Source organism: Oncorhynchus clarkii, chromosome 20 (assembly GCF_045791955.1).
Source record: "Oncorhynchus clarkii lewisi isolate Uvic-CL-2024 chromosome 20, UVic_Ocla_1.0, whole genome shotgun sequence".
NCBI lineage: Eukaryota > Metazoa > Chordata > Actinopteri > Salmoniformes > Salmonidae > Oncorhynchus > Oncorhynchus clarkii.
The window spans coordinates 15,407,385-15,434,103 of NC_092166.1; the positions used below are offsets into that span (position 1 = coordinate 15,407,385).

Genomic DNA, 26,719 nt, shown 5'->3' on the forward strand with positions numbered 1-26,719 from the left:
GTCCAGTATGCAGCGTGACGGTTTAGAGGCCATGACTATTTTCATGAATGTGTCAAGAGATGTAGGATTTAAAAAATGAGTGTCTCCATTGATCCTAGGTCATGGCAGTTCTGTGCAGATTCAGGACAACTGCGCTTTGACGAAATACGCAGATTCAAAAAGGAGTCTGTAATTTGCTTTCTAAAGATCTTTTCATCGAAGTTCATGAATTTATCACTGCTGAAGTGAAAGCCATCCTCTCTTGGGGAATGCTACTTTTTAGTTAGCTTTGCAACAGTATCAATAAGAAATGTTGGATTGTTCTTATTCTCCTCAATTAGGCTGGAAAAATAAGATGATCGAGCAGCAGTGAAGGCTCTTTATTGCACAGTACTGTCTTTCCAAGCTAGTTGGAAGACTTCCAGTTTGGTGGAGCTCCATTTCCATTCCAATTTTCTGGAAGCTTGCTTCAAGGCTCAGGTATTTTTTGTATACCAGGGAGCAAAGTACTTGTGACAAATGTTTTTGTTTTTTTAGGGATGCGACTCCATCTAGGGTATTATCCAAGGTTAAATTTAGATCCTCAGTTAGGTGGTTAACTGGTTTTTGTACTTTGACGTCCAGTAGGTGAAGGGAGTCTGGAAAGGGCATCTAGGAATCTTTGGGTTTCTGAGAATTTATAGCACAGCTTTTGATGATCCTTGTTTAGGGTCTGAGCAGATTATTTGTTGCGATTGCGAACGTAATAATTGGTGGTCCGATAGTCCAGGAATATGAGGAAAAACATTGAGATCCACAATATTTTTTCCACATGACAAAACTAGACCCAGGGTATGACTGTGGCAATGTGTAGGTCCGGAAACATGTTGGACAAACCCCGAAAGCCTTTTGGAGTGGATCTGTGGACATTGCCATGTGGATATTGAAGTCAACAAAAATGTGAATATTATCTGCCATGACTACTGATAAGAACACTGTATTAGGCCTGTAAACAGTAGCTATAAAAGGTGATTGAGTAGGCTGCATAGATTTCGTGACTAGATGCTCAAAAGAAAAAACGCAGTCAATTTTTTTGTGTAAATTGAAATTTGCTGTCATAAATGTTAGCGACACCTAAGCCTTTGCGGGATGCTCGGGAGATATGGTTACTAGTGTAACCAGGGGGAAAGGCCTAATTTAACATAGTCAATTCATCAGGCTTGAGCCATGTTTCAGTCAGGCCAATCACATCAAGATTATGATCAGTGATTAGTTCATTGACTATGACTGCCTTGGTAGTGAGGGATCTTACATTATGTAACCCTATTTTGAGATATCACAGTCTCTTTCAATAATGACAGGAATGGAGGAGGTCTTTATTTCAGTGAGACTGCTAATGCGAGTACACCTTAGATTGAGGCACAGACACGGTCTCAATGGGGAAAGCTGATTTGACTGCCTTAGTGGCAGACTCCACTAAGCTGGCAGGCTGGCTATCTCATTGTGGAGCTGGAGGAGTTAGAGCTCTGTCTATGTTCATAGATAAGATGAGCTCACTCCTCAGCAGGCCAGGCTTGGTACTGTTTGTCGGTGAGTCCCAGAATGTGTAGATTAGCCCTCTTTCTATCTTTTGGGAGGGGCAGAAAACAGTTTTCAACCAGTGATTGAGTTGAATGTAAATCAGCTAGATGCTGCTGTAGAGCTCATCACTCCCCCTAACTGGGTGGGGGCCAGAGACAATTACTCAATGCCGACATCTTTCTAGCTGATTTACACCCTGAGGCTATGTTGCGCTTGGTGACCTCTGACTGTTTCATCCTAACATCGTTGGTGCCGACGTGGATAACAATATACCTATACTCTCTACACTCGCCAGTTTTAGCCTCAGCCAGCACCATCTTCAGATCAGCCTTTACGTCAGTAGCCCTGCACCCTGGTAAACAGTGTAAGATCGCTGGATGATTCGTTAAGTCTAATATTGAGGTTAATTGAGTCGCCAATGACTAGGGTTTTCAATGTGTCAGAACTAATGGTGGGAGACTTCGGCAGGCCATACCCCGTAACGGGTGAAGGAGAGGCCTGAGAAGGCTCGGCCTCTGACTTCGACTCGTTGCTTAATGGGGAGGACACATTAGACATTTTCAAACGGCTGAATGAGCGCCACTGGTTGAGCATGCCGACAGCATTTCTTTCCAGAAGCCTTGAGAGAATTGTCTGGTTGCGGGGAATTTACACTACAGTACTAGCTGTACTTACTGGTGGCACAGTCGCTGTTTCATCCTTGCCTAACGATTGCATCTGAAGTTGCGCTTGCAGCACAGCTATCTTCACCAGTAAGTTTTGATAGTTCTCCTGTATGATGAGTACAGCGACTGCAATTAGATGGCATAGTGTTAATGTTGCTTTTTCGGCTGGTGGAGGTTCTGTAGAACCATGTCCAGATAAAAAGTATCTGGGCTGAAAAAATGAAGATGTTGGTTGTTACATACATCTCTTGGCGGAGGGAACACAACACCCTGCCACAACTCAACCTCCCGGGAAGTGAAAAAGGTATGTGATTGTAGGTGCGGGGAAGGACGACAGAGGCAGAGAGAAATACAGTTTGCAGGGAATTTATTCTTCCTTATACACGGTAAGGTGGGGAAAAGGGGCTGGACGGAAGCAAAGAAAGTAAAAGTTAGTCCTCTCTCCTACCTTAGCTGCCTTCCCACAGCTTACCTAACCTTTAGCACCAAGTGGCGCGCTAACCAAAATACAGGTGGTGGTCCTCCCAGGTCTCACCTGGTGTGCATAGACAGATTCAATACTACGGGTTATGTATGCCCGCAGGCCTCTTGCCTAAACACTCCCAATGTGTGTTTCGCTTCTCCTCCCCCCCCGGGGAACAAATGAAACAGAATAATTCACCACTACTTTTAACAAATAAACCAAAGTACTAAGTCCTATGGCATACACATACCGCTGCAGGAGCGGCTACAAAATACGTTCAACAACTTATACAGACCAACACAGGACATACAAAGAAGCTTTCTCCTCCTAACAAAAGAACACAGGCTTTTATCCAGCTGGAGAAGGAGTTGTAATTGCAGACAGCTGTATCCCTTGACGACGAGAGGGAGGGGTCAGAGCTCCAATCTGCGATTGGGCCAGCCAATCAGCTGCTTTTGGAATCCAGGAAGCCATTTCTTGAAATACACAAACCCACAACACAGAAACTGGGGAACGTAACATTGGTAAATTTATTAAAAGTAAAAACCAAAAAGTTGACAGATAGCCAAGTAGCAACAAACTCACAACAGCATAGAGACAAGTCCAGAATTGTCGGGTCTGAGATTTACATATTATGAATATAATACATATATCATTCTACAGATTTCCTCCACTCTTAAGTTCTCATTATATTAATTTATTAGTTCAAATTAATTTAGTTGGAAAAAATACAGTAACATTGTTCTTTATTCTTAGTTGTGTTAGCAGACTGCTCCACTCTGGTAGCCAACCCCCTTGGCCAGACGTTCGGCAGCAGCCAGCCTCCCACCTGCGTTGGGCAGACACACCCCCAGAACACTGGGCCTGGTGCCCCCACCCTGCTGTCTTCCCCCCGGCCTAGCATCCTGCGCAAGAAGCCTGCCAATGAAGGGTGAGTTTAGAACACCCCTCTGTTTTCCTCTGGATGCTACAACTTACTAGAGCAGTGGTCCTGTGCATGTTTTTGTTCCAGCCCAGCACTAACCCGTTTCTGTTTGCCCTATAAAGGTCTGCTGTGAGGAAGAACCTGATCCCAGAGGCCACCAGCCCCAGGATAGATGGAGGCATCAGGCCTGCATCAGGGTAGGACTTAGCACAGCACCTTGTTAGTAGGCCCTGATCACAGTAGATGCTGATTACACGTGCTGGTATCCTCAGTAGATGCTGATTACACGTGCTGGTATCCTCAGTAGATGCTGATAACACATGCTGGTATCCTTCAACTACATCTTGTAGTTAAAAATTACATTTCAAATTATTTTGTGGTTGATATCTTCCCTGTTCACCCAGTATGAAGCACAAGGCTGATCTCCACGTGTCCCTGGCTCCCCCGTTGACGTCGTCCTCCATGGAAGCGCTGCCCAGCCATCAGATCAATGAGCAGCAGCCCTCTCAGCCAATCCAGACCCTCCTCTCAGTGTCTGCACCCCCACACTCCCAGCCTGGCCCCGCCATGTCCGCCATAACTCCACCAATCTCGTCTATGGCCAACGTGGTGGTTCCGCCTACACAGGCAGCGGCCAGTAGCACAGCGGCATGTGGAATAAGCTCCACCCTCCCTGAGCTCAAGATAAAGCAGGAAGTGGAGTCTATGGATACCTCCAAAGCAGGTACATTTGAATTGAAATATGAATTTCTCTGTAACACTTTTTGTTTTATTGATGTCCTTCTATTGCTCATATGGTGTACGATGCTTTTACCTTTTTAAAACAGAATGAATAAGAGGGGGGGCTGATCCTGGATCATTATTCCTAGTCTGAGACACTTTGTGAATACGGGCCTTGCCCCTCATCTCCCTCCAGGTCCCCCTATGCCCCATTGCGGTGCCCCCATGTTGTCCATGATGCCTGGTGGGGACGTGATCCTCGGGGCCTCACCCAGGAAGAAGCCCCGGAAGCAGCAGCACGTCATCTCCACGGAGGAGAGCGAGATGATGGAGACCAACAGCACAGACGAGGAGAAGGTCCTGGCCAGACCACACAGCATGAGGCCCGAGAAACGCAAGTCGCCCCCCAAGGAGTACATAGGTAAGGGAACATCCCTTTTTTGTGTGTGTGTGTGTGTGAGCGATTTGTTCCTAGTGAACGGTAAACTAGCCTCAGTAACTTGGAAACGGGCTCAAGTTAACTGCAGTCTTACATAATGTTTATTGCATTCTCCTTATTTTCAGACAATAAATCGTCATTGGTTAGAGTCTACTCCTGTTGTGCATTTTGTCTAAAGATTCACTAGTCTATAAGGACAAGATTTGTAAAAGAACAGCCATATTAACCCTGTGAGTGACCACTGTTTCTCTGCCCTGCAGATGAGGAGGGTGTTCGTTATGTCCCCACCCGTGCTCGCCCCCCGGTCACCCTCCTCCGCCACTACAGGAACCCCTGGAAGGCTGCCTACCACCACTTCCAGAGATACAGTGACATTCGGGTCAAAGGTCAGACCAACGTCTTTTATTGTTGATAACGTTCAATGATAACTGTATTTCTAAAGAATGTTCATACATTCTGGGTTCTAAGAGCTTGTTGTGGTAATGCGTTTCTCGTGGGACTGACTGAAATGCGTTTCTTGTGGGACTGACTGAAATGCATTTCTCGTGGAACTGACTGAAATGCGTTTCTCGTGGGACTGACTGAAATGCGCTTCTCGTGTACAAAAATGCCAGTAATGCTCTGGAGGCTTTTTGACGTTGAATTGTTTATTCATTGTTTTGTTTTGACAATCTAAATGGCACAACAATTATTACGACATCACACACAAGGAAGGTTATTATTCTCTCCAGAGTGCACACATATGAAAACATTTAGAACACACACACACACACACACACACCAAGAGGACTTCTTTCTATTGTGCTATGTGCACTGTGAAGCAAAACGTAAAGGAATTATTAGTATGCTATGAAAGCTAATGTCATTTGTTGTCGTCACATCATTGTTAGACCTTTTCATTAGTAACGCTAGTTGGGGGGAAACACCAGTTAATTCCACTGTTCTGTTTTAGTAGTCTCCAGCATGGCTTGCTAGCAATTGACCAGTGACTTTCAAAGCACAAATATTTTATGTCTAGAGATTTTCCTACCCAGGAAAAACTCCTGATCCTAGTTATAATTAAATATCTTAATGGTGTGTATTACTGTATTATTTTTCTGTTTATAATATAGAATTACAAGAAACTAGCTTTAAAACAGCAATAATTTTTCTGTGCTCCATTGAGAAATTTGTAGAATTGCAGGAAATTGGCTTAAATGCAACAGTTTCTCTACACCGCCAAGATGGGGACCTCTAAAATGTTCTAAGCAATGTTGCGGCGCTAACGTCCACCACCTAAGCCCCTTCTGATACAGAAAAAACCCTGTATCATATTATAAAATGGCTTAATGGTGTGTTCACTAGAGGTCGACCGATTTTAATCTACATGGCCGATTTGAAGTTTTAACTAGGGAACTAGGGAAATTGTGTCACTTCTCTTGCGTTCATTGCACGCAGAGTCCGGGTATATGCAACAGTTTGGGCCGCCTGGCTCGTTGCAAACTAATTTGCCAGAATTTTACATAACATTGAAGGTTGTGCAATGTAACAGCAATATTTAGAATTAGGGTTGCCACCCGTTAGATAGTTTCCGGATTTGACCATATTAATGACCAAAGGCTCGTATTTCTGTGTTTATAATAATTAAGTCTATGATTTGATGGAGCAGTCTGACTGAGCGGTGGTAGGCAGCAGCAGGCTCGTAAGCATTTATTCAAACAGCACTTTCCTGCGTTTGCCAGCAGCTCTTAGCAATGCTTGAAGCACAGCGCTGTTTATGACTTCAAGCCTATCGACTCCTGAGATTAGACTGGCAATACAAAAGTGCTTCTTAGAACATCCAATAGTCAGGTATATGAAATACAAATGGTATAGAGAGAAATAGTCGACGCGTCATAATTCCTATAATAACTACAACCTAATATTTCTTTACTGGGAATATTTTTTGCTTTCTTCTCCAACACTGTGTTTTTGCCTTATTTAAACCAAATTAGGCATGTTTCATTATTTACTTGAGACTAAATAGATTTTATTTATGTATTATGTTAAGTTAAAAGAAGTGTTAATTGTTCATTCATTATTGTTGTAATTGTCATTATTTCATATATATCTAAAACAAAATGGCCAATTTAATCGCCATCAGCTTTTTTTGGTCCTCCAATAATCGTTATCGCCGTTGAAAAATCATAATCGGTCGACCTCTTGTGTTGAAGGTGTTACTGTATTATTATAAGATGGCTTAACCCTGTCAGACCCGAGACCCTAGCAAAAAACACCTTTTCATTTATCTGACCTTCATTTATGTGGCTTTCCGATCCCTTTATATTTAGCCTCACAATTAAGTGTTTACTTTTTTCAGGGTAACCAGGGCTGTAAGTAGAACACAAAACAATTTGACAAATGGTTGCATTCATGAATTTTATTCACAAATGTCAATAACAAAAATAAGGTCTGCCAAAGTAAAAACCTGTTTCAAAAATGTATTTATACGAATGCCGTAAGTACAGAAATTGTTTCCTCATTGGGAAATGAATATCCACTAGTCAGTGACAACTGTTTGGAGTTTGTGACAGCAACTGTGAGCTTATTACAGTATTATTGACACATGTCCTGTGATTTCCTACAGTCTTCTATAACACCTTACCTTCTAATGACTGACTCTTCTGTGGCTTGTGGGCATCATAGAGCAAAACATGTCACATGTTCATGAGTCTTTTCATAAACAGCTTTTAATAGTTTGAGCTACAAACTATTCGGGGGTGTCTCAAACACCACTAGCTCAGCCTCAATTAATCACACATACTAATGGTTGGTATCTACGGATGCAGAAGAAATGGATAAATGCAATGGTACACCACGGACGTATGTAGCTCATTGGGTTAATGATGTGTTGTTGAAGGTATTATTATATTATAAAATGGCTTAATGGTGTGTTGTCATGGTTTCAGAGGAGAAGAAGGGCACCCTGCAGGATGTAGCCAATCAGAAGGGGGTGGTGTGCAGAGCACAGGGCTGGAAGATGCACCTGTGTGCAGCACAGCTCATGCAGCTGGTGAGAAACACTTCCCTTTTACGTGCAGTTAGCTGGATTTTAAGCACAACAAAAAGAGATCCTTAGAGTTATGAAGTTGGCGTGAAAAAGGGTGACTCTTAAAGTTATCCAAGTGGATCTCACTGTCTCACGTCATTTAGCACCACGGCCATCTGCGCTGATGGTGCTTCATGGCAACACTTCACATTGTTTGACGTAGCTGTCGGAAGACAATGAAGTGGTCCTATACCCATATTTTCTTAGAACAAGACAGTAATTGTCCTCCTGAATAGCAGTCATTTGTGACGTCAATCATGTTGTATTGGTCTCTCTATTGTATCCCCTATCTATCCCCAGACTAGTCTGGAGCATGACGTGTACAGCCGCCTCACTACCCTCCAAGAGGGCCTGATCCCAAAGAAGAAGGCCGGGTCGGATGATGACATGCACCGTATCAACGAGCTCATACAGGTCAGAGGTCATACACGCAACAACACAAAGGAAATCCATGCACGTCTGCTGCTCATGGGGAGGCCCAGAGTTTTCCCAGACCTGGAGACTTGACCAGAAAAAAACTCTGGCCCTTAGTTATAGCCTACAAACCACACAGGTTTTCTTGAGCACATGTTTAATCACAATATCTAAGAACTTACTATTCCCGTAAACACTGCTACGACACTCATATTAAAGTGAGGCATGCTGCTCTATAGCGTATTTGGTCTGTTGTTTAATCAATTCCACAGGCAGGTGGAATGCTGCTCTATAGCGTATTTGGTCTGTTGTTTAATCAATTCCACAGGCAGGTGTATATAATTTCTGAGGGCTCAAGGGAAAATCTACCTGGGCCTTTGTTATGAATGTCAGTCAGCCATCTTGAATTGTCTCTCCCCCCCAGGGTAACATGCAGCGCTGTAAGCTGGTGATGGACCAGATCACTGAAGCTAGAGATGCCATGATGAAGGTGCTGGACCACAAGGAGAAAGTCATGAAGTTAATCAACAAGAACGGCGGAGCGAAGAAAGTCAACAAGCTGAAGCGCAAGGACAAAGCCTAGAACAGAGGGGGGACCAAGCCTAGGCTGACCCCTGTACCCTTGTCTTTCTAAAGACGGCTCTAGTCTACACCCCTCACTGATATGACCATAGACCACTGGTAGTTTTGAGTCCGTATGGCGTCTGGGGTTACTCGTTAGCTGTGTGCAACCGTCCGACCACGTTTCACCTAGAACTGAGAACCAAGTGGTCGGCAGAAGGAACATATTAGGAACAAACACAGTTCCGCTACGTCCAAGGGAGGAGCTTGTCAATGGACAGGAATGTACAAGTATTAAGCCCATATCAGGAAGTTGGTATGTTCTCGGTTGTTGATTGGATGGCTGGCAGAATTATTATGATTTTGATGGTTGAATGATGGTCTAGAGGGGATGCAGTGTCTGTTCAATTGATACCTTGGAACATTGTGTGATCAATATGGGTTTATTAAACTATCATCAAGTACTTATCGCGTAATAAATGTGTAAAACAGTACAGTGTATTTATCCTTCACTCATGAAAAATCACAAGTATGCTACCAAGTTCAGTCATTGGAAATGTCACTCTACGGTCCAAGTAAAGTGTTGTATATCACAGTATTCAACAGATCTTGGGACAAATATGTGTCAAATACTTGTGTGCTTGGAGTTAGCTGTCTGGTTAACTAAATCGAGCACATCTTAAGTATTTGACCCCAGGCTAAATATATTCTCTAGTAAATACAGATTGTAAAAGAAAGTGCAACTGTAATCTCTTTTAGAACTCTCACTGAGTGTTACTCTATTTGGGAGTAAAATGTTGAAGGGATGCCTTTTTGTTATGTGCTATCAGTAGCTGACTACACTGTAAACCCAATCAAACTCTTATCGGGACAAATAACTTTCTGGGGCTTAAAGCTTGGAATGTTGAACAAGTCTTATTTTGGTTTGTGGGTAAACTGAACGATATTAAAACTGCAGCAGTGTTATTCTTGGCAGTCTGACATTTCAAATGAAGAAATGGCAGAGTAAATTTCCATCACATTATGTGGAACAATATAAGACTTGTGCTTTTTTTTTTTTAGGTGCCTCAGTTGTCAGAGTTAAAGCTTCTTAGTTTTAGGTCCCCATTTTGAAAGCGCTGCCGTTTTTATATAGCATGGCACATTTTAAATCTCCTCAATCATACAGTTGCCTCTGGTGGTTGACTCCATGAGTCTACATTAAAGTCAAGTCGATCTGTTGTCCTCATGGTCACTACGTGTCTATTGCTGTTCTAATTCTAAGTATCTAAGCATGCAAAAAATATATTGCTGGACAGTCAATGAGTGTCTCGTTATAGAGTTATTTGCTGAAGAACACAAATTAACGGGGAATGGATATGTTTTTCAACCCACCGTTAAGAAAAGAGATTGCAGTCAGAGTGCAGTATAGCTGCAGTATGCTGCAATTATTGCTCCAAAATACCACAGTAGACTGCAGTTTCAAAACTGCAATCTTTTTTTGTAAGGGCAATATGAACTGTGAATATATTACTAAACCCACTCATCAAAAGCGATGCCATTATCTGCACTGCCGACACAATTGTGGGGTATGGTAGTTGATTACATCAAGGTCATCTGTAGCTTCTGAACACAATTCTCAGTGGCAGGAAGGTTCTTCTGTGTGCTTTTTTTAAACGACATCTTGTTGATGCTGTGTAGTATCAACTAAATCATGTTTCGAGTATAAAACCTGGATTAAAAATGGTATGAAACGAGGTGAAAATGTCTACATAGGCCTATATTGTGCATATGCACACAACGTATCTACATTCTTTTAATGTTTTATGGGTAAAAAATAGTCGATTTTGTTTTTCGTTGATTATATGCACTTCATTTTTATTTGACCAGGCAGGATTGCTTGTGTATTTTTCATTTGTTTTACTGTGCATTGTAGCTGATAATGAATGTGTTACATGCAGTTGGGTCTAGATTATTTCTTTCTGTTTGGGTTTCTTTTGCCATTCCCCATCACTGCAATAAAGACACTTTGTACAAATAATATGGCGTGTTATATTGGCAGTACCAGTATGCAAAAATGGGAATCCATTTTGTAACGATAGATATTTGCAAACTGGACGAAAGGTTAAGGCCAAGATTCAATCAGATAAAGCATTAATCGGCGATAGCCGACACCCACACAGTTGATGTTTTGGCGGTGTCGGAGGAGTAACTGTGTCGGAGGAGTAACTGCGTTGGAGCTGTCAAATCGGTGAGCAGCTGCTCTTGATCATTGTCCCAATCGAGTTAGACGTTCAGAACAAGGAAGTGTATATCTAGAAATAATGATGCTCAAAATCATTAAACAAAATTAGGATTTCAACCAGCCTAATCGAGGTGTAGATTACGTCTCACGTTCTAGTGTTTGAAACTTGTAAACAAGGCTGCATGGAATTTATCTTAATGCGACTCTGTGCAGCCAATGGCAATGTCCGCTTTAGGTATAATGCCAGGAGCTGCTTGTGGATCTGACAGCTCTGACACAGTTCTACCTCAGACACCGCCAAAACAACCACTATGTGGATGTTGGCTAAAGCGGATCTGAATGAGTAGAGCCCCTTTATTATAAGTATGGGTGTAAGATCAGCCACTCACTCACTTTGTAGTTCCCTACATTTATCTATGTATTACTGGCCCAGGGCGTCTGAGAAAGTACATATGGATTTACATTTATATACATGGACGCACATTTGTTTAAGGTATGGCTCACGCCATGTCACATTGGTAGGTAGAATATTAAATAGCTAACCAGGAGGGAAAATCGGGCGTGCAAGGTCCAAGGGGTTTTAAATATTTATGTTTAATATATTTACGTTACATACTACTGTACTGTTGGAGCTAGGAACACAAGCATTTCGCTACACCGGCAATAACATCTGCTAAATATGTGTATGTGACAAATAACATTTGATTTGATTTTAACAATTTGTATTGGACAAAGTTGGCTTTACTTAAAACCTATTCAATTATTTATTTACAGTTGACTCATAAAGCATGAACATAAAGAAGCTCATACCCTGCATTCTACCAACCTGGTTTGCTCACCTCCATCAAAAATGATTGGTTGTATTTCCAGAAAGCTCAATTCCAAATAATTCACTCCACCCTTTACCCTATCCCTTGGCATCTCATATATTTCTGATAAAGGATGGATGGTTAAAGAGTTTCAAGATAAACAGGATAATAAATCCTTTCGTTTTCATGCAATTAAAACTTGAGGTTCTTAGGGATATGGAAATGTATGTTCTCACCTCTACCTATATCTTGACCAAGATTAAATACTATATTGCACCTATAACAGGGTATAGAATGAACCAACGCCTTACAGCTGCAAAACAACCATCACCAATTAATAACTCATAAATTAGAATGTTCAAATTATGATTTTCAATTAACATATCAATCCCTTTTAAATCAATGCAATGTTGCAACCCTTGACTAAGAGTCAAGGTGAATCATGCCAGGTTGGAGAAAAGTGACTCCTTTCTCTCATTCCTTCCTTCACCTGCTATCTTTCCATCTACTTCCCCATTGTTGGGTTGTACTGCAGTAGACTCATGGCCAGACTGGTGACTTCTTCCCAGGGAATGGTTCATTTGTCCAGGCTGTGTGTGCGGGAGTTGACTGGGCCGAAAGACTCCCTGGAGTTGGTCTGTGAGGCAAGAATACAAATGAAGTTACTGTCTCTGGATCGTAAACAGTCAAATATGCACACATGCAAGTTCCGATTCTTAAATTATTTGTTACCTTTATTTTTTTTATTTAAATTTTTTTTTATCTGTGTTGTTGGTTAAGGGCTTCTAAGTAAACATTTCACTATAAGGTCTACTGTCTACTATTCGGCGCATGTAACAAATTCAATTTGATTTGATTTGACATGCACAAAGAAACACACACACACACACACACACATACATGCCTTTCTTCTACACGAACGCACAGCTACACACACCTGCTTACAGTACACCACATGCACCACCATACAGCAAACACACTCACACATCCAGTACACACGTCCCCAGAGTATCAAACAACAGAGCCACTGACCTTAACAGTCATCCAGTCAGAAACGGTGTCTACAGACTCGGAGTGGGCGGTGTCTCTCGCTCTGAACGCAAAGTTGTCTGGACCAGCAGGGTTTCCCTGTCTAGGCTCACAGGGGTCGAGCTCAGGGGCGACCTCAGGGTTTCCATAACTACTGCTTCCAAACACAAGGTCCAGGTCTAACAGGTTGCTTCCAGTTGCCATGGTTTGTACTGTTCCTAATGGGTCAGACACTGTAGGATTGTTACAGTCTGACTCAGCAACACTGTTGGCTCTGCTGAGTTCCAGACCTAGGAGGTCCATTGTTGCAGTATTACTGGGGTCTGAACTATAGTGGTCTATTGATGCTGCGTTACTGAAATCAAAGCTAAAGGGGTCCCATTTGGTTCTGTTATTGTTGTCTTTAAGGTTGGTACCATCGCCGCTGTGTAAGTCGACAATAGCTTGGTTGTCAGTCTCAAAACTTACGAGTTTGAAACCATAGGGGTCAAATGTGTCTTGGTTGGTGGCATGAGGCTTTTGTCCAAACTCGTAAGGGTCGAACTTGTCTTGGGTCTCAGGTTGAGCGGTAGGCTCAAATTCATACGGATCAAATGAGGCTTGGTTGTCGGCCTCTTCATCGCTGAGTTCAGTGCCAAAAGGATCGAGAATCTCTTCGCTGTGGTGTTCAGGGCTGAGTTTGAATCCATAGTTGTACGAAGTTTGACTAATGGGTTCATAGTTCAGCTCGAGACTGTTTTTGCTGAAGCTGAATTTACTGTTGTGGTCAGCTGAGCTGGTAAGAGGGTCCATCCCGATAGCACTGTCCAGCTCTGAATCAGCTGAGCGGTTGGAAGAACCTGGATCACAGCGTTCAGCTTTGGGTGTGTCTGGCTCTTCTACAAGGACAGCTGACGCTCCCCCTTTGAGGCGTCTAGGTGGACGGACCGGGCGGATGGGCACAGGAGGGCTGGGTTCAGGAAGGTCGCATCCACCTGTTTCGGCAGGTTCTGAGTCACAGGCCTGAATCCCAACAGGGTAGCTGAGTTCCATAGAGTCACACACAACGCCAAAGCCAACCTGTATAGATCCAAGAGTGATGTCAATCTCTTCTATGTCGGAAGGTGGGGATACTGCGTTGATATTAAACTCGTATCCATTAGGGTCCGATTCGGTGGATAAGTTGGGCCCGGCAGCCCAGGTGTTGGCCCGGGATGATTCACTGAAGGGTTGGCGTCCCAAAGCTAAGCCGGGTTCATCTGCGTCATCTAATTCAGTGTCCAAAGAACAGGTTTGAGCTGTGTAGATGGGCTTGAAACCCAAGCGTTCGGTCATGATCAAGGTTTTGGGCTCAACGAAGGAGAGTTCAACAGCGTCCGTGTGAACAGTGTCCAGATCCTCCCTGCTGTAACTTATTTCTATGTCACTGGATTCATCCTCGTCGGGGAACTCGGACTCAAAGCACTGGGTGCCGGTAGAGGCTTTGTTTTCAGGGCAGGAGAGGCTGTTGTCTGTGTCCTCGTTAAATCCAGGTTCCAGGCAGGCAGGGGTGTCTGGGAAAGGGTCAGTGGATGGATATGGCTCCTCTGTCCCCTCTGGAAAGAGGATGTCTGCAGCGAAGGGGTCCGTGCCTTTGAATGGGTCATCATCTAGGAGAAAGGATCAGTCGCAACAGAATTAGAGGCCTGGATAATGCTGTAGCGTATCATCATCATCAATCAATCATATTGTCAAAGTTTTACATATGAACGTCACTCACCAGATTTATCTGTATTGGCAAAGAAGTCGTCATCTTTGAAAAGGTCATCTGCAAATAAAAAATTATCACCATCATCGTCATCATTATCATCACAAGCATCATCATCTTCAGTATCACTACAACAACCATCATCATCACCACCACCATCATCTTCATTATCATAATCACTGTTGTCATAATCACTACCACCACCCCCAATATCATCATCATCATCATCATCATCATCATCATCATCATCATCATCACCAACATCATCTTTAGCTGTACCATGATCATCGTCAAAGCATATGGAAGAGAGAACAGATGCTCACGTTCAGATTCACAGTGAATGAAGGGGTCGGGGTGGTAGAAGTCTAGATCTTCGACTGCTATGCTACTGGTGGATCGTGTCTGGGAAATTTTCTCTTCCTCCTCCACTTTCTCTTCCTCTTCTCCCTTATCTATCTGCTAAAGAGGTATAAGATAAACTTTTCTCACAGATGAAGGAAGTTTTCCTCATACATCCAGCATACACTGTAGTGCTTTCCTGCAGTTAAATTACCTAGTGGCCTCATGGGTGGAATGTTATTAATATTTTTCATAATTTCATAATTAATAAACATTATTTTAAAAAATCTGGTGTTTTTATGTCAAACAGTGTTGTTATAGTTCAGTCCTCTGTGATGTAAATAAAGTGTAATGTTGTGATGCAAACTCAAAATGTAATACATTTCAACTCTATATCTGACATGGTACAGGTGTCTTCTTTTTTAAGCCCATAACATGTATGTGAGGTGTATACTTTCGTTTCAAAGTAGATTTGTTTAAGACTACCAAGAAACACTCTGTGTGACCCTGATACAGCCCAGTGCAGTGAAAGATTAATTTAGTAATTTGCCAGTCTCTCCAATAGATTATTGTTTTACAAAACTTTACTGAGTTGGTAGCCATACCTTTGGTGTGCTTGGTACAGGTGTCTCCTCCTCCTCCTCTTCTTGTGTATAAGATAATCCGTCCTTAGCGCGAGCTGCGCACCCAAGGTTTGCCTGTGAGAAGAGAGAATAGCCAAAATTCAAGCTATCCCAAATTTTATGGTTATGATGGACATCATGTGGGATTTAAACCCAATTGTATGGCACATACCAGGATTTCAGCATAGACAGGCAGTGATTGGCTCCTGCCCCATGACCTGGCTGGTACATCGGGCACATCCAGAGTTCCGTCCTCTGTCCTGAGGCTGCTGGGAGATGTGTCGTTTGACTCCACTTGCTGGTGGTCTGGCAGTGTTGCATCTCCCGTCCGCTCACTCCTCAGTGTACTGAACGTCTGCTCCTCCTAATCCACAGCAGACATCAACGAAAGCCACTATTTGTCGAATACATATGATACATCTCAGAGAAGTCTATATATGTGTTATCTTTGCTCGGAACGGGAAGAGATGGAGGGAAGCCTCATGCTCCACTTGGCTCGGGGAAGGCCAAGTAAGTAAGTGGTTGGCCCTAAGTGCCAGACACACAGCTGTTGAAAGACACTATGCTTGTCTACCCAATAACACAGACCTTTTTAAATCTCTGAACCAACCAGACAGTTGTCTCTTTAAAGATGCTCTCTGGTACATCATCAGCAAACAAAATAAATCCAGCTGATATTAAATATTGGTCTACTACAACTTGAAGGCTTTTACAACTTGAAGGCTTTTCTCTAAAGTCGCAGTATGATTAAAAGGAGCAAAAATCAACATGGAGGATTAATGGCACACATAATGGATCAATGTGACCAACCTCTTCACCTTCCAGTTCCACAGGGGGTTTGGAGCTTGTCTGCATGGTGCAGCTGCCATGACAACACAGATCAATACACTGGAGGCATGATGAAGGCTACACATGAATCACCTGTCAGCAGGGGACTGAAATGACACAGAATCACCACCACTACCTGCTGGTCTGACTGAACCGTTTTATATTAGTAGTGTCATGTAACTGGGGTGGTTTGGAACCTTGCTCCTGTAATGAGAACCTTTGCCTGAGACCTGAAGCTTTGCTCAGCGCGCTAACACAGTCGCAGGAGACCTTGAACCCCAGTCTATCACACGCATATAGCCTGATTACACAGGAGGTTGGGAGGACGGGCTCATAGTAATGGCTGGAACGGAATCAATGGAATGGTATCAAACACATCAAACACATAGCTTCCATGTGTTTGAAACCATTCCATTCATTCCATTCCATTATTTATTATGGGCCATCCTCCCCTCACCAGCCTCCTGTGATACCATATTCTCATATTCGCTCTGCATCTTGGCATTCTAGGAGAACCCTAGAAGCCTGGCAAGCGAGACTATCTTATTAGCTACTGCTATCAGGCTTCCAGCTGCCATGTGAGGAGTACAGCAGGAGACACAGTGGCAGGAAAAATCTGAGGCCTTGGTCCAATTCGCTTAATGGGCTTTTCAACCTTGAATGCTCTCTTGAATGCTCTCCCTTGTGACCATAGCCCAGGGCATGTATGCTGTCTTATGTGACGACTGTCCCTTTTCAAAACTGCAAGACTGGATTATTGACTGGATACATGAAAGACCAGCCTGTCGGAAGGCTGTCATCAATCCAGTGCTTCTATAGCAATCATTTTGAAGGGTAACCAGAGTGGGACATATGAAGACATACCCACCTGTAAAATCTCCTCGTATGATTGGCTGATGGACTCCTCCAGAGGAATGGTGCGCTCACCCGCCTCCTCCACCTTCCCCTGGGCCTTTCTGACCTCCATCTTCAGCTGTTTGAGTTTCCTCCTGGCCCTGGCCAGCTCCCGCTCATACTCCTCCACCTTTGTCTCCCTGGCCACCTCCTCCGCCTGCAAGGACAGGATCTGTATTGGGAAGAGTAGGGACAGGGGACAAAGGAGGAGAGCAGGAGTAGACAGCAGAGTCAGAGGGACCTAACTTCGGAGCCGTGAAGGGTAGCAAGAATCATTTGCATGAATCAAATCTTTATTCATTTGAAGATTGGAGAAGAGGTCTGAACTGACCACAAACCAACCAAGTCTGTCTATGGTTGGTAAATGTCTTTATTGTTCAGTGTCTCACCATCACAGCATAGATGACTGCATACAAATTACAAAACATGCAAAAAACATTCACTGATAGAAATGATCATCATGCATAAAAATAGTTATTTCTTATGTTTTATTCAGTAACAGTAGTCATAGCAGCTGTCATCTCTGTGTGTGTCTGACCTGCTGGCTCTCCTGGACGCACTCCAGCCTGGTCAGTTTGAGTTGCTCCTCCAGTTCCACCCTGTGCTGCTCCAGCTTCTCCAGGGTCTCCTCCAGCTCCTGGCGGTCGCCCCGCTGCTCCTGCAGCTCAATGACTTCCTGCTGCACTGCATCCTGTAGGTCCTGGTGGGGTGGAACACACAGGCAGGTGGAGGGAGGGATGGATGGAAGTATGGATGGAGTGGAGGGATGAAGGGTAGGAGAGAGCGATGGAGGGACAGCAGGGGCAGATAGAGTTGAAGTAGTGAGAGAGTGGAGGGATGGAAATAACGGAAGGACATGTAGAGAGGGAATGGAGAGAGAAGAAGGAGAGTTTAAAAAAAGGGGTAGATGGAGTAGAGGCAGCAATGACAGAGAAAGGAGGGAGGGGAGAAAGAGAGACAGGGAGAGAGAGAGAGAGAGAGAGAAGATATCAGTAGTTACTGAAAAGCTGAGGAAATAGAGGCTAGAGACAGATAACTATGCAAAGTCCCTTTCACTGCAGAAATAAAGCTTACTTGAGGCGATCCTTTTCCATTAATTTTACAAAGCAGTATCAAACGTGATCTCCATTCTAAAAAGAGGAATGACTAGAAAATAAACCGGCGGGAGGGAAAACTGCCAAGAAAAGGGAGGTGAGCAGAAATAGAACGAGCAAGGGCAGTGGGAAGGAGAGGAGGGTAGTGCGAGAAAGAGAGAGAGACACTTCAGACTTTCCTAAAAATTATCAAGGGCTCTACACGCATGAGTATTCTGATAATGAGCTTCTCAATACACTAGAATAAGAGGTGTTATGAATGACAATGTGCTGTACTAACACAGATAAATCACTTTATATTCACAGGCACTATCAACACTTCAACCTCTGGCGTGTCACACTTTGAGGGTTCTCTATTTTCAGACTAAAGACTAAAGAGCTATGTAGTATATTTATAACTACTGAAAGAAGTAGAGCTGAGAGAAAATCTCACTGTAGTGACTTAGACCTGTACTGTATATGCCACTAGAGAGCTGCTTCACTCAGGCACAATATGCACAGCTCATCCTGACAGTTGGCTAATGTCTGGAATGGATTTCAGCCCTTCTGCTCAAGGCCCTAAGAGTTAACAACGGGGGATCAAGTTCTAATAATTTTGGGACATTATCCCAGATAGCAAGCTGACACAGAAAAAATTCAAGGCCAACTTGCTATCTTTCCAACCAAATCTGAAATGTACCTAATGTCAGTTGCTATCTTGGATGAGGGGAAGTTAATTAACTTGAGTAACCTTCACAATGCTACGATGCATCTATCATGCATTTACTACCATGTATGCATGTAGAAGCAGTTCATTCTGCACTGTGACTTTTGGAAAAAAATTGTGTTTGAACAAATTCAAAGTTATTTTACAGACAACAAATTAACAACAGACTTTCAGCATGCTTATAGGAAAGGGCACTCAACACTGACACAGCTGACTGATGATTGGCTGAAAGAAATTGATAGTAAGAAGATTGTGTGAGCTGTTTTGTTAGACTTCAGTGCAGCTTTTGATGTCATTGATCATAACCTATTTCTGAAAAAACATAGGTGTTATGGATTTGCATCCTCTGCCTTATTATGGACTGAGAGTTACCTATCTAATAGAACAGTGTTTTTGTTAATGGAAGTCTCTCTCATGCTAATTCAGTTGTGTGTGGTGTACCACAGGGCAGCCGGCTAGGGCCGTTATTGTTTTCTGTTTTACAAATGACCTTCCACTGACCTTGAATAAAGCCTGTGTCTATGTACACTGATGACTCAACAGTATACACGTTGGCTGCAACAGTAAAAAAAAAATGATTCACTTAACATAGAGCTCCAGTCAGTTTTAGAAAGGGTAACTAGCAATAGGCTGGTGCTAAATATCTCAGAAACTAAAAGCATTATTTTGGGGACAAATCACTCGCTCAATGCTAAACCTCATTTAGATCTATTATTGAATAATGTGGCTATTGAGCAAGTTGAAGAGACTAAACTGCTGGGTGTAAGCTTAGTTAGCAAGCGTTCATGGTCAAAACATAAAGACTCAATGGTTGCTAAAATGGGAAGAGGTCTGTCCATGATAGGGCATTGCTCTGCCTTCTTGACATCTCAGTCGACCAGACAGGTCCTACAGGCAGTAGTTTTGTCGCACCTGGACTACTGCTCACTCTGCCACCCCAGGTAACTCAAGGTAGCAATAAAACCAGTTTAAAAAACCCCAGATAAAACAACACCTTACTGCGCAAAGAGAACTGTGAAGAGACATAGCCATTTTCAAATCAAATCCAATTTTATTTATCACATGCGCCAATACAACAGTGAAATAGTTACTTACAAGCCCTTATCCAACAATGCAGTTTTAAGAAAATACAAAAAAAAGAAAAAAAGTAAGAGATAAGAATAACAAATAATTAAAGAGCAGCAGTAAATAACAATAGCGGGGCTATATATAGGGGGTACCGGTACAGAGTCAACGTCAATGTGTGGGGGCGCCGGTGTCGAGGTAATATGTACATGTAGGTAGAGTTATTAAAGTGACTATGCATAGATGATAATAGCAGAGAGTAGCAGCAGCGCACCAGGGGAGGGGGAGGCAATGCAAATAGTCTGGGTAGCCATTTGATTAGCTGTTCAGGAGTCTTATGGCTTGGGGGTAGAAACTATATAGGAGCCTCTTGGACCTAGACTTGGTGCTCCGGTACTGCTTGCCATGTGATAGCAGAAAGAACAGTCTATGACTAGGGTGTCTGGAGTCTTTGACAATTTTTAGGGCCTTCCTCTGACACCGCCTGGATGGCAGGACTATGGTGTTGAACGCTGAGCTGTAGTCAATGAATAGCATTCTCACATAGGTGGTCCTTTTGTCCAGGTGTGAAAGGGCAGTGTGGACTGCAAAAGAGATTACATCATCTGTGGATCTGTTGGTGCGGTATGCAAGCTGTAGTGGGTCTAGGGTTTCTGGGATAATGGTGTTGACCATGACCAGCCTTTCAAATCATGTCATGGCTACAGACGTGAGTGCTACGGGTCTGTAGTCATTTATATATATTGTAATTTTCACTGTACTATGTATTATACCTAGATATTGTGTGCATGTACTGATATGTAGGCTATGTGTGACATTTTAAGTGTATGTATTTCAGTCCTTGACGAATAATGTTCTGTAATATGTATTATGTCATGTTTCATATGGACCCCAGGAAGAATAGCTGATGCTTTGCAACAGCTAATGGGGATCCTAATAAATACCAAAAACACCAAATACATTGCAGCTATTTGACAGGAGAAAACCTAGTGGATCAGGGACTGTATTCAGAAATGACCTAATCCTAGATAAGCACTCCTTTTTTAATACGGGCACAGTACCATAGACATCTGCAACAATAATATTTTTTAATAATACCACTAGAGAAATAGGAAATCAGTTTTTGGTGAGATCATATCTGGGCCACCTCTCGGAAATTAGAGATATGCTGTTGCTGGGGGATATAGAGCTCCATACCAGGTTAGTGCTGGGTTACAAAAATAAAATATCATACATCACACTGTCATCCCAGCAGGCAGCGGTGCACTGAAAGCGTTCAAAGTGTATAGTAGTTAACATAATGGTCTTTCCTATGATGCTGAAGAACACCAGTAGATATGATCTCTGTTCTAATGGCCTGATAGTACGGTGTATGCATTTGGCTCTGAAATACAGAGATAGCCTTCTCTAAAAACTGGCAATAAGAAATGCGTAAAGGAAAATGGAATCTGCTCATTAAAGGCTACTGATTTCCCGAAGGAATACAAATACCTGCACTTTAATCTCTTCACTGTCACGATTGTTGTATGAGTGAGACCAAGGCGCAGCATGAAGAGTTCCACATATTTTTAATGAACTGAAACTCAACAAAACAACAACCAAACAAACCTTGAAGCTACAAGTGTGCACACAGGCACCTACTTCTAGACAAGATCCCACACCGGAAAGTGGGAAAAAGGGCCATTCAATATCAGGCCAACATAGACATACAAAAGCCCTAGATATACAAAAAAACCTAGACATACAAAAACCCAGAGTACCCACCCTAGTCACACCCTGACCTAACCAAAATATATAGAACCCCCCCCCCCCACAGGTGCGGACTCCCGGCCGCCAACTTGAACCTATACAGGAGGGTCCGGGTGGGCATCTACCCTCGGTGGCGGCTCCGGTTCTGGACACAGTCCCCGCTCCCTACACTGATCAGTCCGCTTCTGTGGAACCGGACCATGGATCGTTGTCGGAGGAACCGGACCGTGGATCATCGCCGGAATGCTCAGAACTGGGAACCACCGCTGGAGGATCTGGACTGCAGCTCGTCGCTGAAGACTCTTGACTGCAGCTCGTCGCTGGAGGCCCCGGACTGGGGACCGTCGTTGGAGGCTCCGGACTGGGGAGCGTCGCTGGAGGCTCCGGACTGGGGACTGTCGCTGGAGGCTCCGGACTGGGGACCGTCGCTGGAGGCTCCGGACTGGGGACCGTCGCTGGAGGCTCCGGACTGGGGACTGTCGCTGGAGGCTCCGGACTGGGGACCGTCGCTGGAGGCTCCGGACTGGGGACTGTCGCTGGAGGCTCCGGACTGGGGACTGTCGCTGGAGGCTCCGGGCTGTGGACTGTCACTGGAGGCTCCGGGCTGTGGACCGTCGTTGGATGTTCCGGACTGTGGACCGTCTTTGGAGGTTTCGGACTGTGAAACTGTCGCCGGAAGCTCTGGACTGGGAACTGTCGCCGGAAGCTCTGGACTGTGGAGGCGCACTGGAGGTCTGATGCGTGGGACCGGTACAGGTGGCACCGGGCTGATGACATGCACCTCAGGGCGAGTGCGGGGAAGAGGCACAGGACGAACTGGACTGTGGATGCTCACTGGAGACCTGATGCATGGGACCGGTACAGGTGGCACCGGGCTGATGACAAGCACCTCAGGGCGAGTGCGGCACAGGACGTACTGGACTGTGGAGGTGCACTGGAGACACAGTACTTAAGGCCGGCGCAGGCTATACTGGGCCGTGGAGACGCACTGGAGGTCTGGAACATAGAGCTGGCACAACGTGTCCTGGCTGGATGCTCACTTTAGCCCGGCAAGTGCAGAAAATCCGGCGCAGGATATCCTGGTCCGAAGAGGTGTACTGGAGACCAGGAGCGCTGAGCCGGCATAACCCGTCCTGGCTGGATGCCCACTCTAGCGCGGCAAATGCGGGGAGCTGGAATAGAGCGCATCGAGCTATGAATGCGCACTGGAGACACGTGCGCATCACTGCATAACACGGTGCCTGACCAGTCACACGCTCCCCACGGTAAGTATGAGGAATTGGTTCAGGTCTAAACCCTACCTCCGCCAATCTCCCCGTGTGCCACCCCCCCAAAAAATATTTTGGGGCTGCCTCTCGTGCTTGCCTCATTGGTACTACTCCTCGTAACGTCACCGTTCCACTTTCGCTGCCTCAATTTCCTCCCTCGGACAGCGATACTCCCCAGCCTGTGTCCAGGGTCCTGCTCCATCCAGGATCTCCTCCCAGGTCCATTCCTCCTGAACACGCTGCTTGGTCCTTTTTTGGTGGGATCTTCTGTCACGATCGTCGTAATGATGAGACCAAGGCGCAGCGTGAATAGAGTTCCACATATTTTTTATGAACTGAGACACAACAAAACAAACAACCAAACGAAACGTGAAGCTACTAGTGTGCACACAGGCACCTAACTGTAGACAAGATCCCACACCGGAAAGTGGGAAAAAGGGCTGCCTAAATATGATCCCCAATCAGAGACAACGATAAACAGCTGTCTCTCCATATCAGGCCAACATAAACATACAAAACCCCTAGACATTCAAAAACCCTAGACATACAAAAAACCCTAGACATACAAAAACTTAGAGTACCCACCCTAGTCACACGCTGACCAAACAAAAATATATAGAAAACAGAGATATCTAAGGTCAGGGCGTGACAGGCACGCCTTCCTCAATCCTCAACAGAATCACACAACAACACAGAGGCCCCTGAGCTAACAAACATATTACATACAGTACTGTATTCTCATGTTTTAGGGCTCCCGAGTTGTGCAGCGGTCTAAGGCACTGCATCTCAATGTTAGAGGCATCACTATAGACCCTGGTTCGATTCCAGGCTGTATTACAACAGGCCGTGATTGGGAGTCCCATAGGGCGGTGCATAATTGGCCCAGTGCCGTCTGGGTTAGGGTTTGGCCGGGATAAAGATGGCGCCGACAGAGATGGTTGCCTCACTTCGAGTCCTTAGGAAACTATGCAGTATTTTGTTTTTTATGTATTATGTCTTACATTGTTACCCCAGGAAATCTTAAGTCTTATTACATACAGCCGGGAAGAACTATTGGATATAAGAGCAACGTCAACTTACCAACATTACAGGAATACGACTTTCCCAAAGCGGATCCTCTGTTTGGACCACCATTCAAGACAATGGATCTAATCCCAGAAGCCGACCCAAAATAACAGTGCCGCAAAAGGGGCAGACGGAGCGGTCTCCTGGTCAGGCTCCGTAGATGTGCACATCGTCCACCTCTCTGGAGTATACTACTCGCCAATGTCCAGTCTCTTGACAACAAGGTAGATTAAATTTGAGCAAGGGTTGCCTTCCAGAGAGACATCATAGATTGTAACATTCTCTTTCACAGAAACATGGCTCTCTCTGGATATGAAGCCACCGGGCTTCTCCATGCATCGCACCGACAGAGATAAACACCTCTCTGGGAAGAGGAAGGTCGGGGGTGTATGCTTAATGATAAACGACTCATGGTGTAATCATAACAACATACAGGAAGTAGAATTCACCCGACCTTACAATCAAATGCCGGCCATATTACCTACCAAGAGAATTCTCAACAGTTATTGTCACAGATGTGTACATTCCCCCTCAAGCAGACACCAAGACGGCCCTCAAGGAACTTCACTGGACTCTATGTAAACTGGAAACCATATATCCTGAGGCTGCATTTATTGTAGCTGGGGATTTTAACAAAGCAAATTTGAGAACAAGGTTACCTAAATTCTATCAGCATAATGATTACACTATGCGCTGGGGTAATACACTTCATCACTGCTTCTCTAACTTCCGCGATGCTTACAAAGCCCTCCCTTCGGCAAACTCGCCATATTGCTCCTATCGTTTTATTGGCAGAAACTCAAGCAGGATGTACCAGTGACTAGATGTACCAGTGACTTGAGGATAATATAGTACCCACTAACAAGAACTGCCCCCCCCCTCTCCTTCTCCGTGGCCGACGTAAGTAAAAAATGTAAATGTGTTAACCCTCGCAGGGCTGCTGGCCCAGACAGCATCTCTAGCCGCGTCCCCAGAGCATGCGCAGACCAGCTGGCTGGTGTGTTTACGGACATATTCAATCTCTCCCTATCCCAGTCTGCTGTCCCCACATGCTTCAAGATGGCCACCACTGTTCCTGTACCCAAGAAGGCAAAGATAACTGAACTAAATGACTACCACTCACTTCTGTCATCATGAAGTGCTTTGAGAGACTAGTCAAGGATCATATCACCTCCACCTTACTGGCCACACTAGACCCACTTCAGTTTGCATACCGCCCCAACAGGTCCACGGACGATGCAATCGCCATCACATTGCACACTGCCCTATCCTATCCGGACAAGAGGAATACCTATGTTAGAATGCTGTTCATTGACTACAGCTCAGCAATCAACACCATACTACCCTCCAAGCTCATCATCAAGCTGGAGGCCCTGGGTCTCAACGCCGCCCTGTGCAATTGGGTCCTGGACTTTCTGACGGGCCGCCCCCAGGTGGTGAAGGTAGAAAACAGCATCTCCACTTCGCTGACCCTCAACACTGGGGCCCCACAAGGGTGCGTGCTCAGCCCCCTCCTGTACTCCCTGTTCACCCATGACTGCGTGGCCATGCACGCCTCCAACTCAATCATAAAGTTTACAGACAATACAACAGTAGCGGGCTTGATTACCAACAACGACGAGACGGCCTACAGAGAGGAGGTGAGGGCACTCGGAGTGTGATGTCAGGAAAACAACCTCTCACTCAACGTCAACAAAACAAAGGAGATGATCGTGGACTTCAGGAAACAGCAGAGGGACCACTCCCCTATCCATATCGAAGGGACAGCAGTGCAGAAGGTGAAAAGTTTTAAGTTCCTCGGCGTACACATCACAGACAAACTGAAATGGTCCACCCACACAGACAGTGTGGTGAAGAAGACTCAACAGTGCCTCTTCAACCTCAGGAGGCTGAAGAAATTTGGCTTGTCACACAAAACCCTTACAAACTTTTACGGACGCACAATCGAGAGCATCCTGTCGGGCCGTATCACAGCCTGGTACAGCAACTGCACTGCAAGGCTCTCCAGGGGGTGGTGCGGACTGCACAACACATCACCGATGGCAAACAACCTGCCCTTCATGACACCTACAGCACCTGATGTCACAGGAAAGCCAAAAAGATCATCAAGGACAACAACCACCCGAGCCACTGCCTGTTCACACCGATACCATCCAGAAGGCGAGGTCAGTACAGGTGCATCAAAGCTGGGACCGAGAGACTAAAAAACTGAAAAGACTGAAAAACATCTCAAGGCCATCAGACTGCTAAACAGCGATCACTAACTCAGAGAAGCTGCTGCCTAAATTGAGACCCAATCACTGGCCACTTTAATAAATTGATCACTAGTCACTTTAAACAATGCCACTTTAAATAATGCCACTTTAATAATGTTTACATATCTTACATTACTCATATCACATGTGTATACAGTATTTTATACCATCTATTGCACCTTGCCTATGTCGTTCGGCCATCACTCATCCATATATTTATATGTACATATTCTCATTCACCCCTTTAGATTT

The 26,719-nt window shown here is 44.5% G+C and overlaps 2 protein-coding genes across 3 annotated transcripts in view; one reads left to right on the forward strand and one right to left on the reverse strand.

Moving 5' to 3' along the window:
- Positions 1–10,810, forward strand: part of LOC139375990 (histone deacetylase complex subunit SAP130-like) — an 18,317-nt gene extending 7,507 nt beyond the window's left edge. For both annotated transcript variants that reach the window (XM_071118004.1, XM_071118003.1), the window contains exons 12-19: positions 3,424–3,598; positions 3,715–3,789; positions 3,997–4,316; positions 4,509–4,733; positions 5,012–5,137; positions 7,679–7,782; positions 8,119–8,232; positions 8,657–10,810. In XM_071118004.1, the coding sequence (XP_070974105.1) occupies positions 3,424–3,598; positions 3,715–3,789; positions 3,997–4,316; positions 4,509–4,733; positions 5,012–5,137; positions 7,679–7,782; positions 8,119–8,232; positions 8,657–8,815 (1,298 nt within the window). In that variant the 3' untranslated portion in view covers positions 8,816–10,810. The remainder of the gene's footprint in view (positions 1–3,423; positions 3,599–3,714; positions 3,790–3,996; positions 4,317–4,508; positions 4,734–5,011; positions 5,138–7,678; positions 7,783–8,118; positions 8,233–8,656) is intronic.
- The window catches only part of LOC139375991 (uncharacterized), an 18,691-nt gene continuing 2,589 nt past the window's right edge, over positions 10,618–26,719 (reverse strand). Inside the window, exons 3-10 of the mRNA XM_071118006.1 lie at positions 17,804–17,965; positions 17,240–17,437; positions 15,716–15,907; positions 15,526–15,618; positions 14,905–15,040; positions 14,594–14,641; positions 12,859–14,483; positions 10,618–12,463 (exon numbers count right to left, since the gene is read on the reverse strand). Of these exons, the coding sequence (XP_070974107.1) occupies positions 12,404–12,463; positions 12,859–14,483; positions 14,594–14,641; positions 14,905–15,040; positions 15,526–15,618; positions 15,716–15,907; positions 17,240–17,437; positions 17,804–17,965 (2,514 nt within the window). The 3' untranslated portion in view covers positions 10,618–12,403. The remainder of the gene's footprint in view (positions 12,464–12,858; positions 14,484–14,593; positions 14,642–14,904; positions 15,041–15,525; positions 15,619–15,715; positions 15,908–17,239; positions 17,438–17,803; positions 17,966–26,719) is intronic.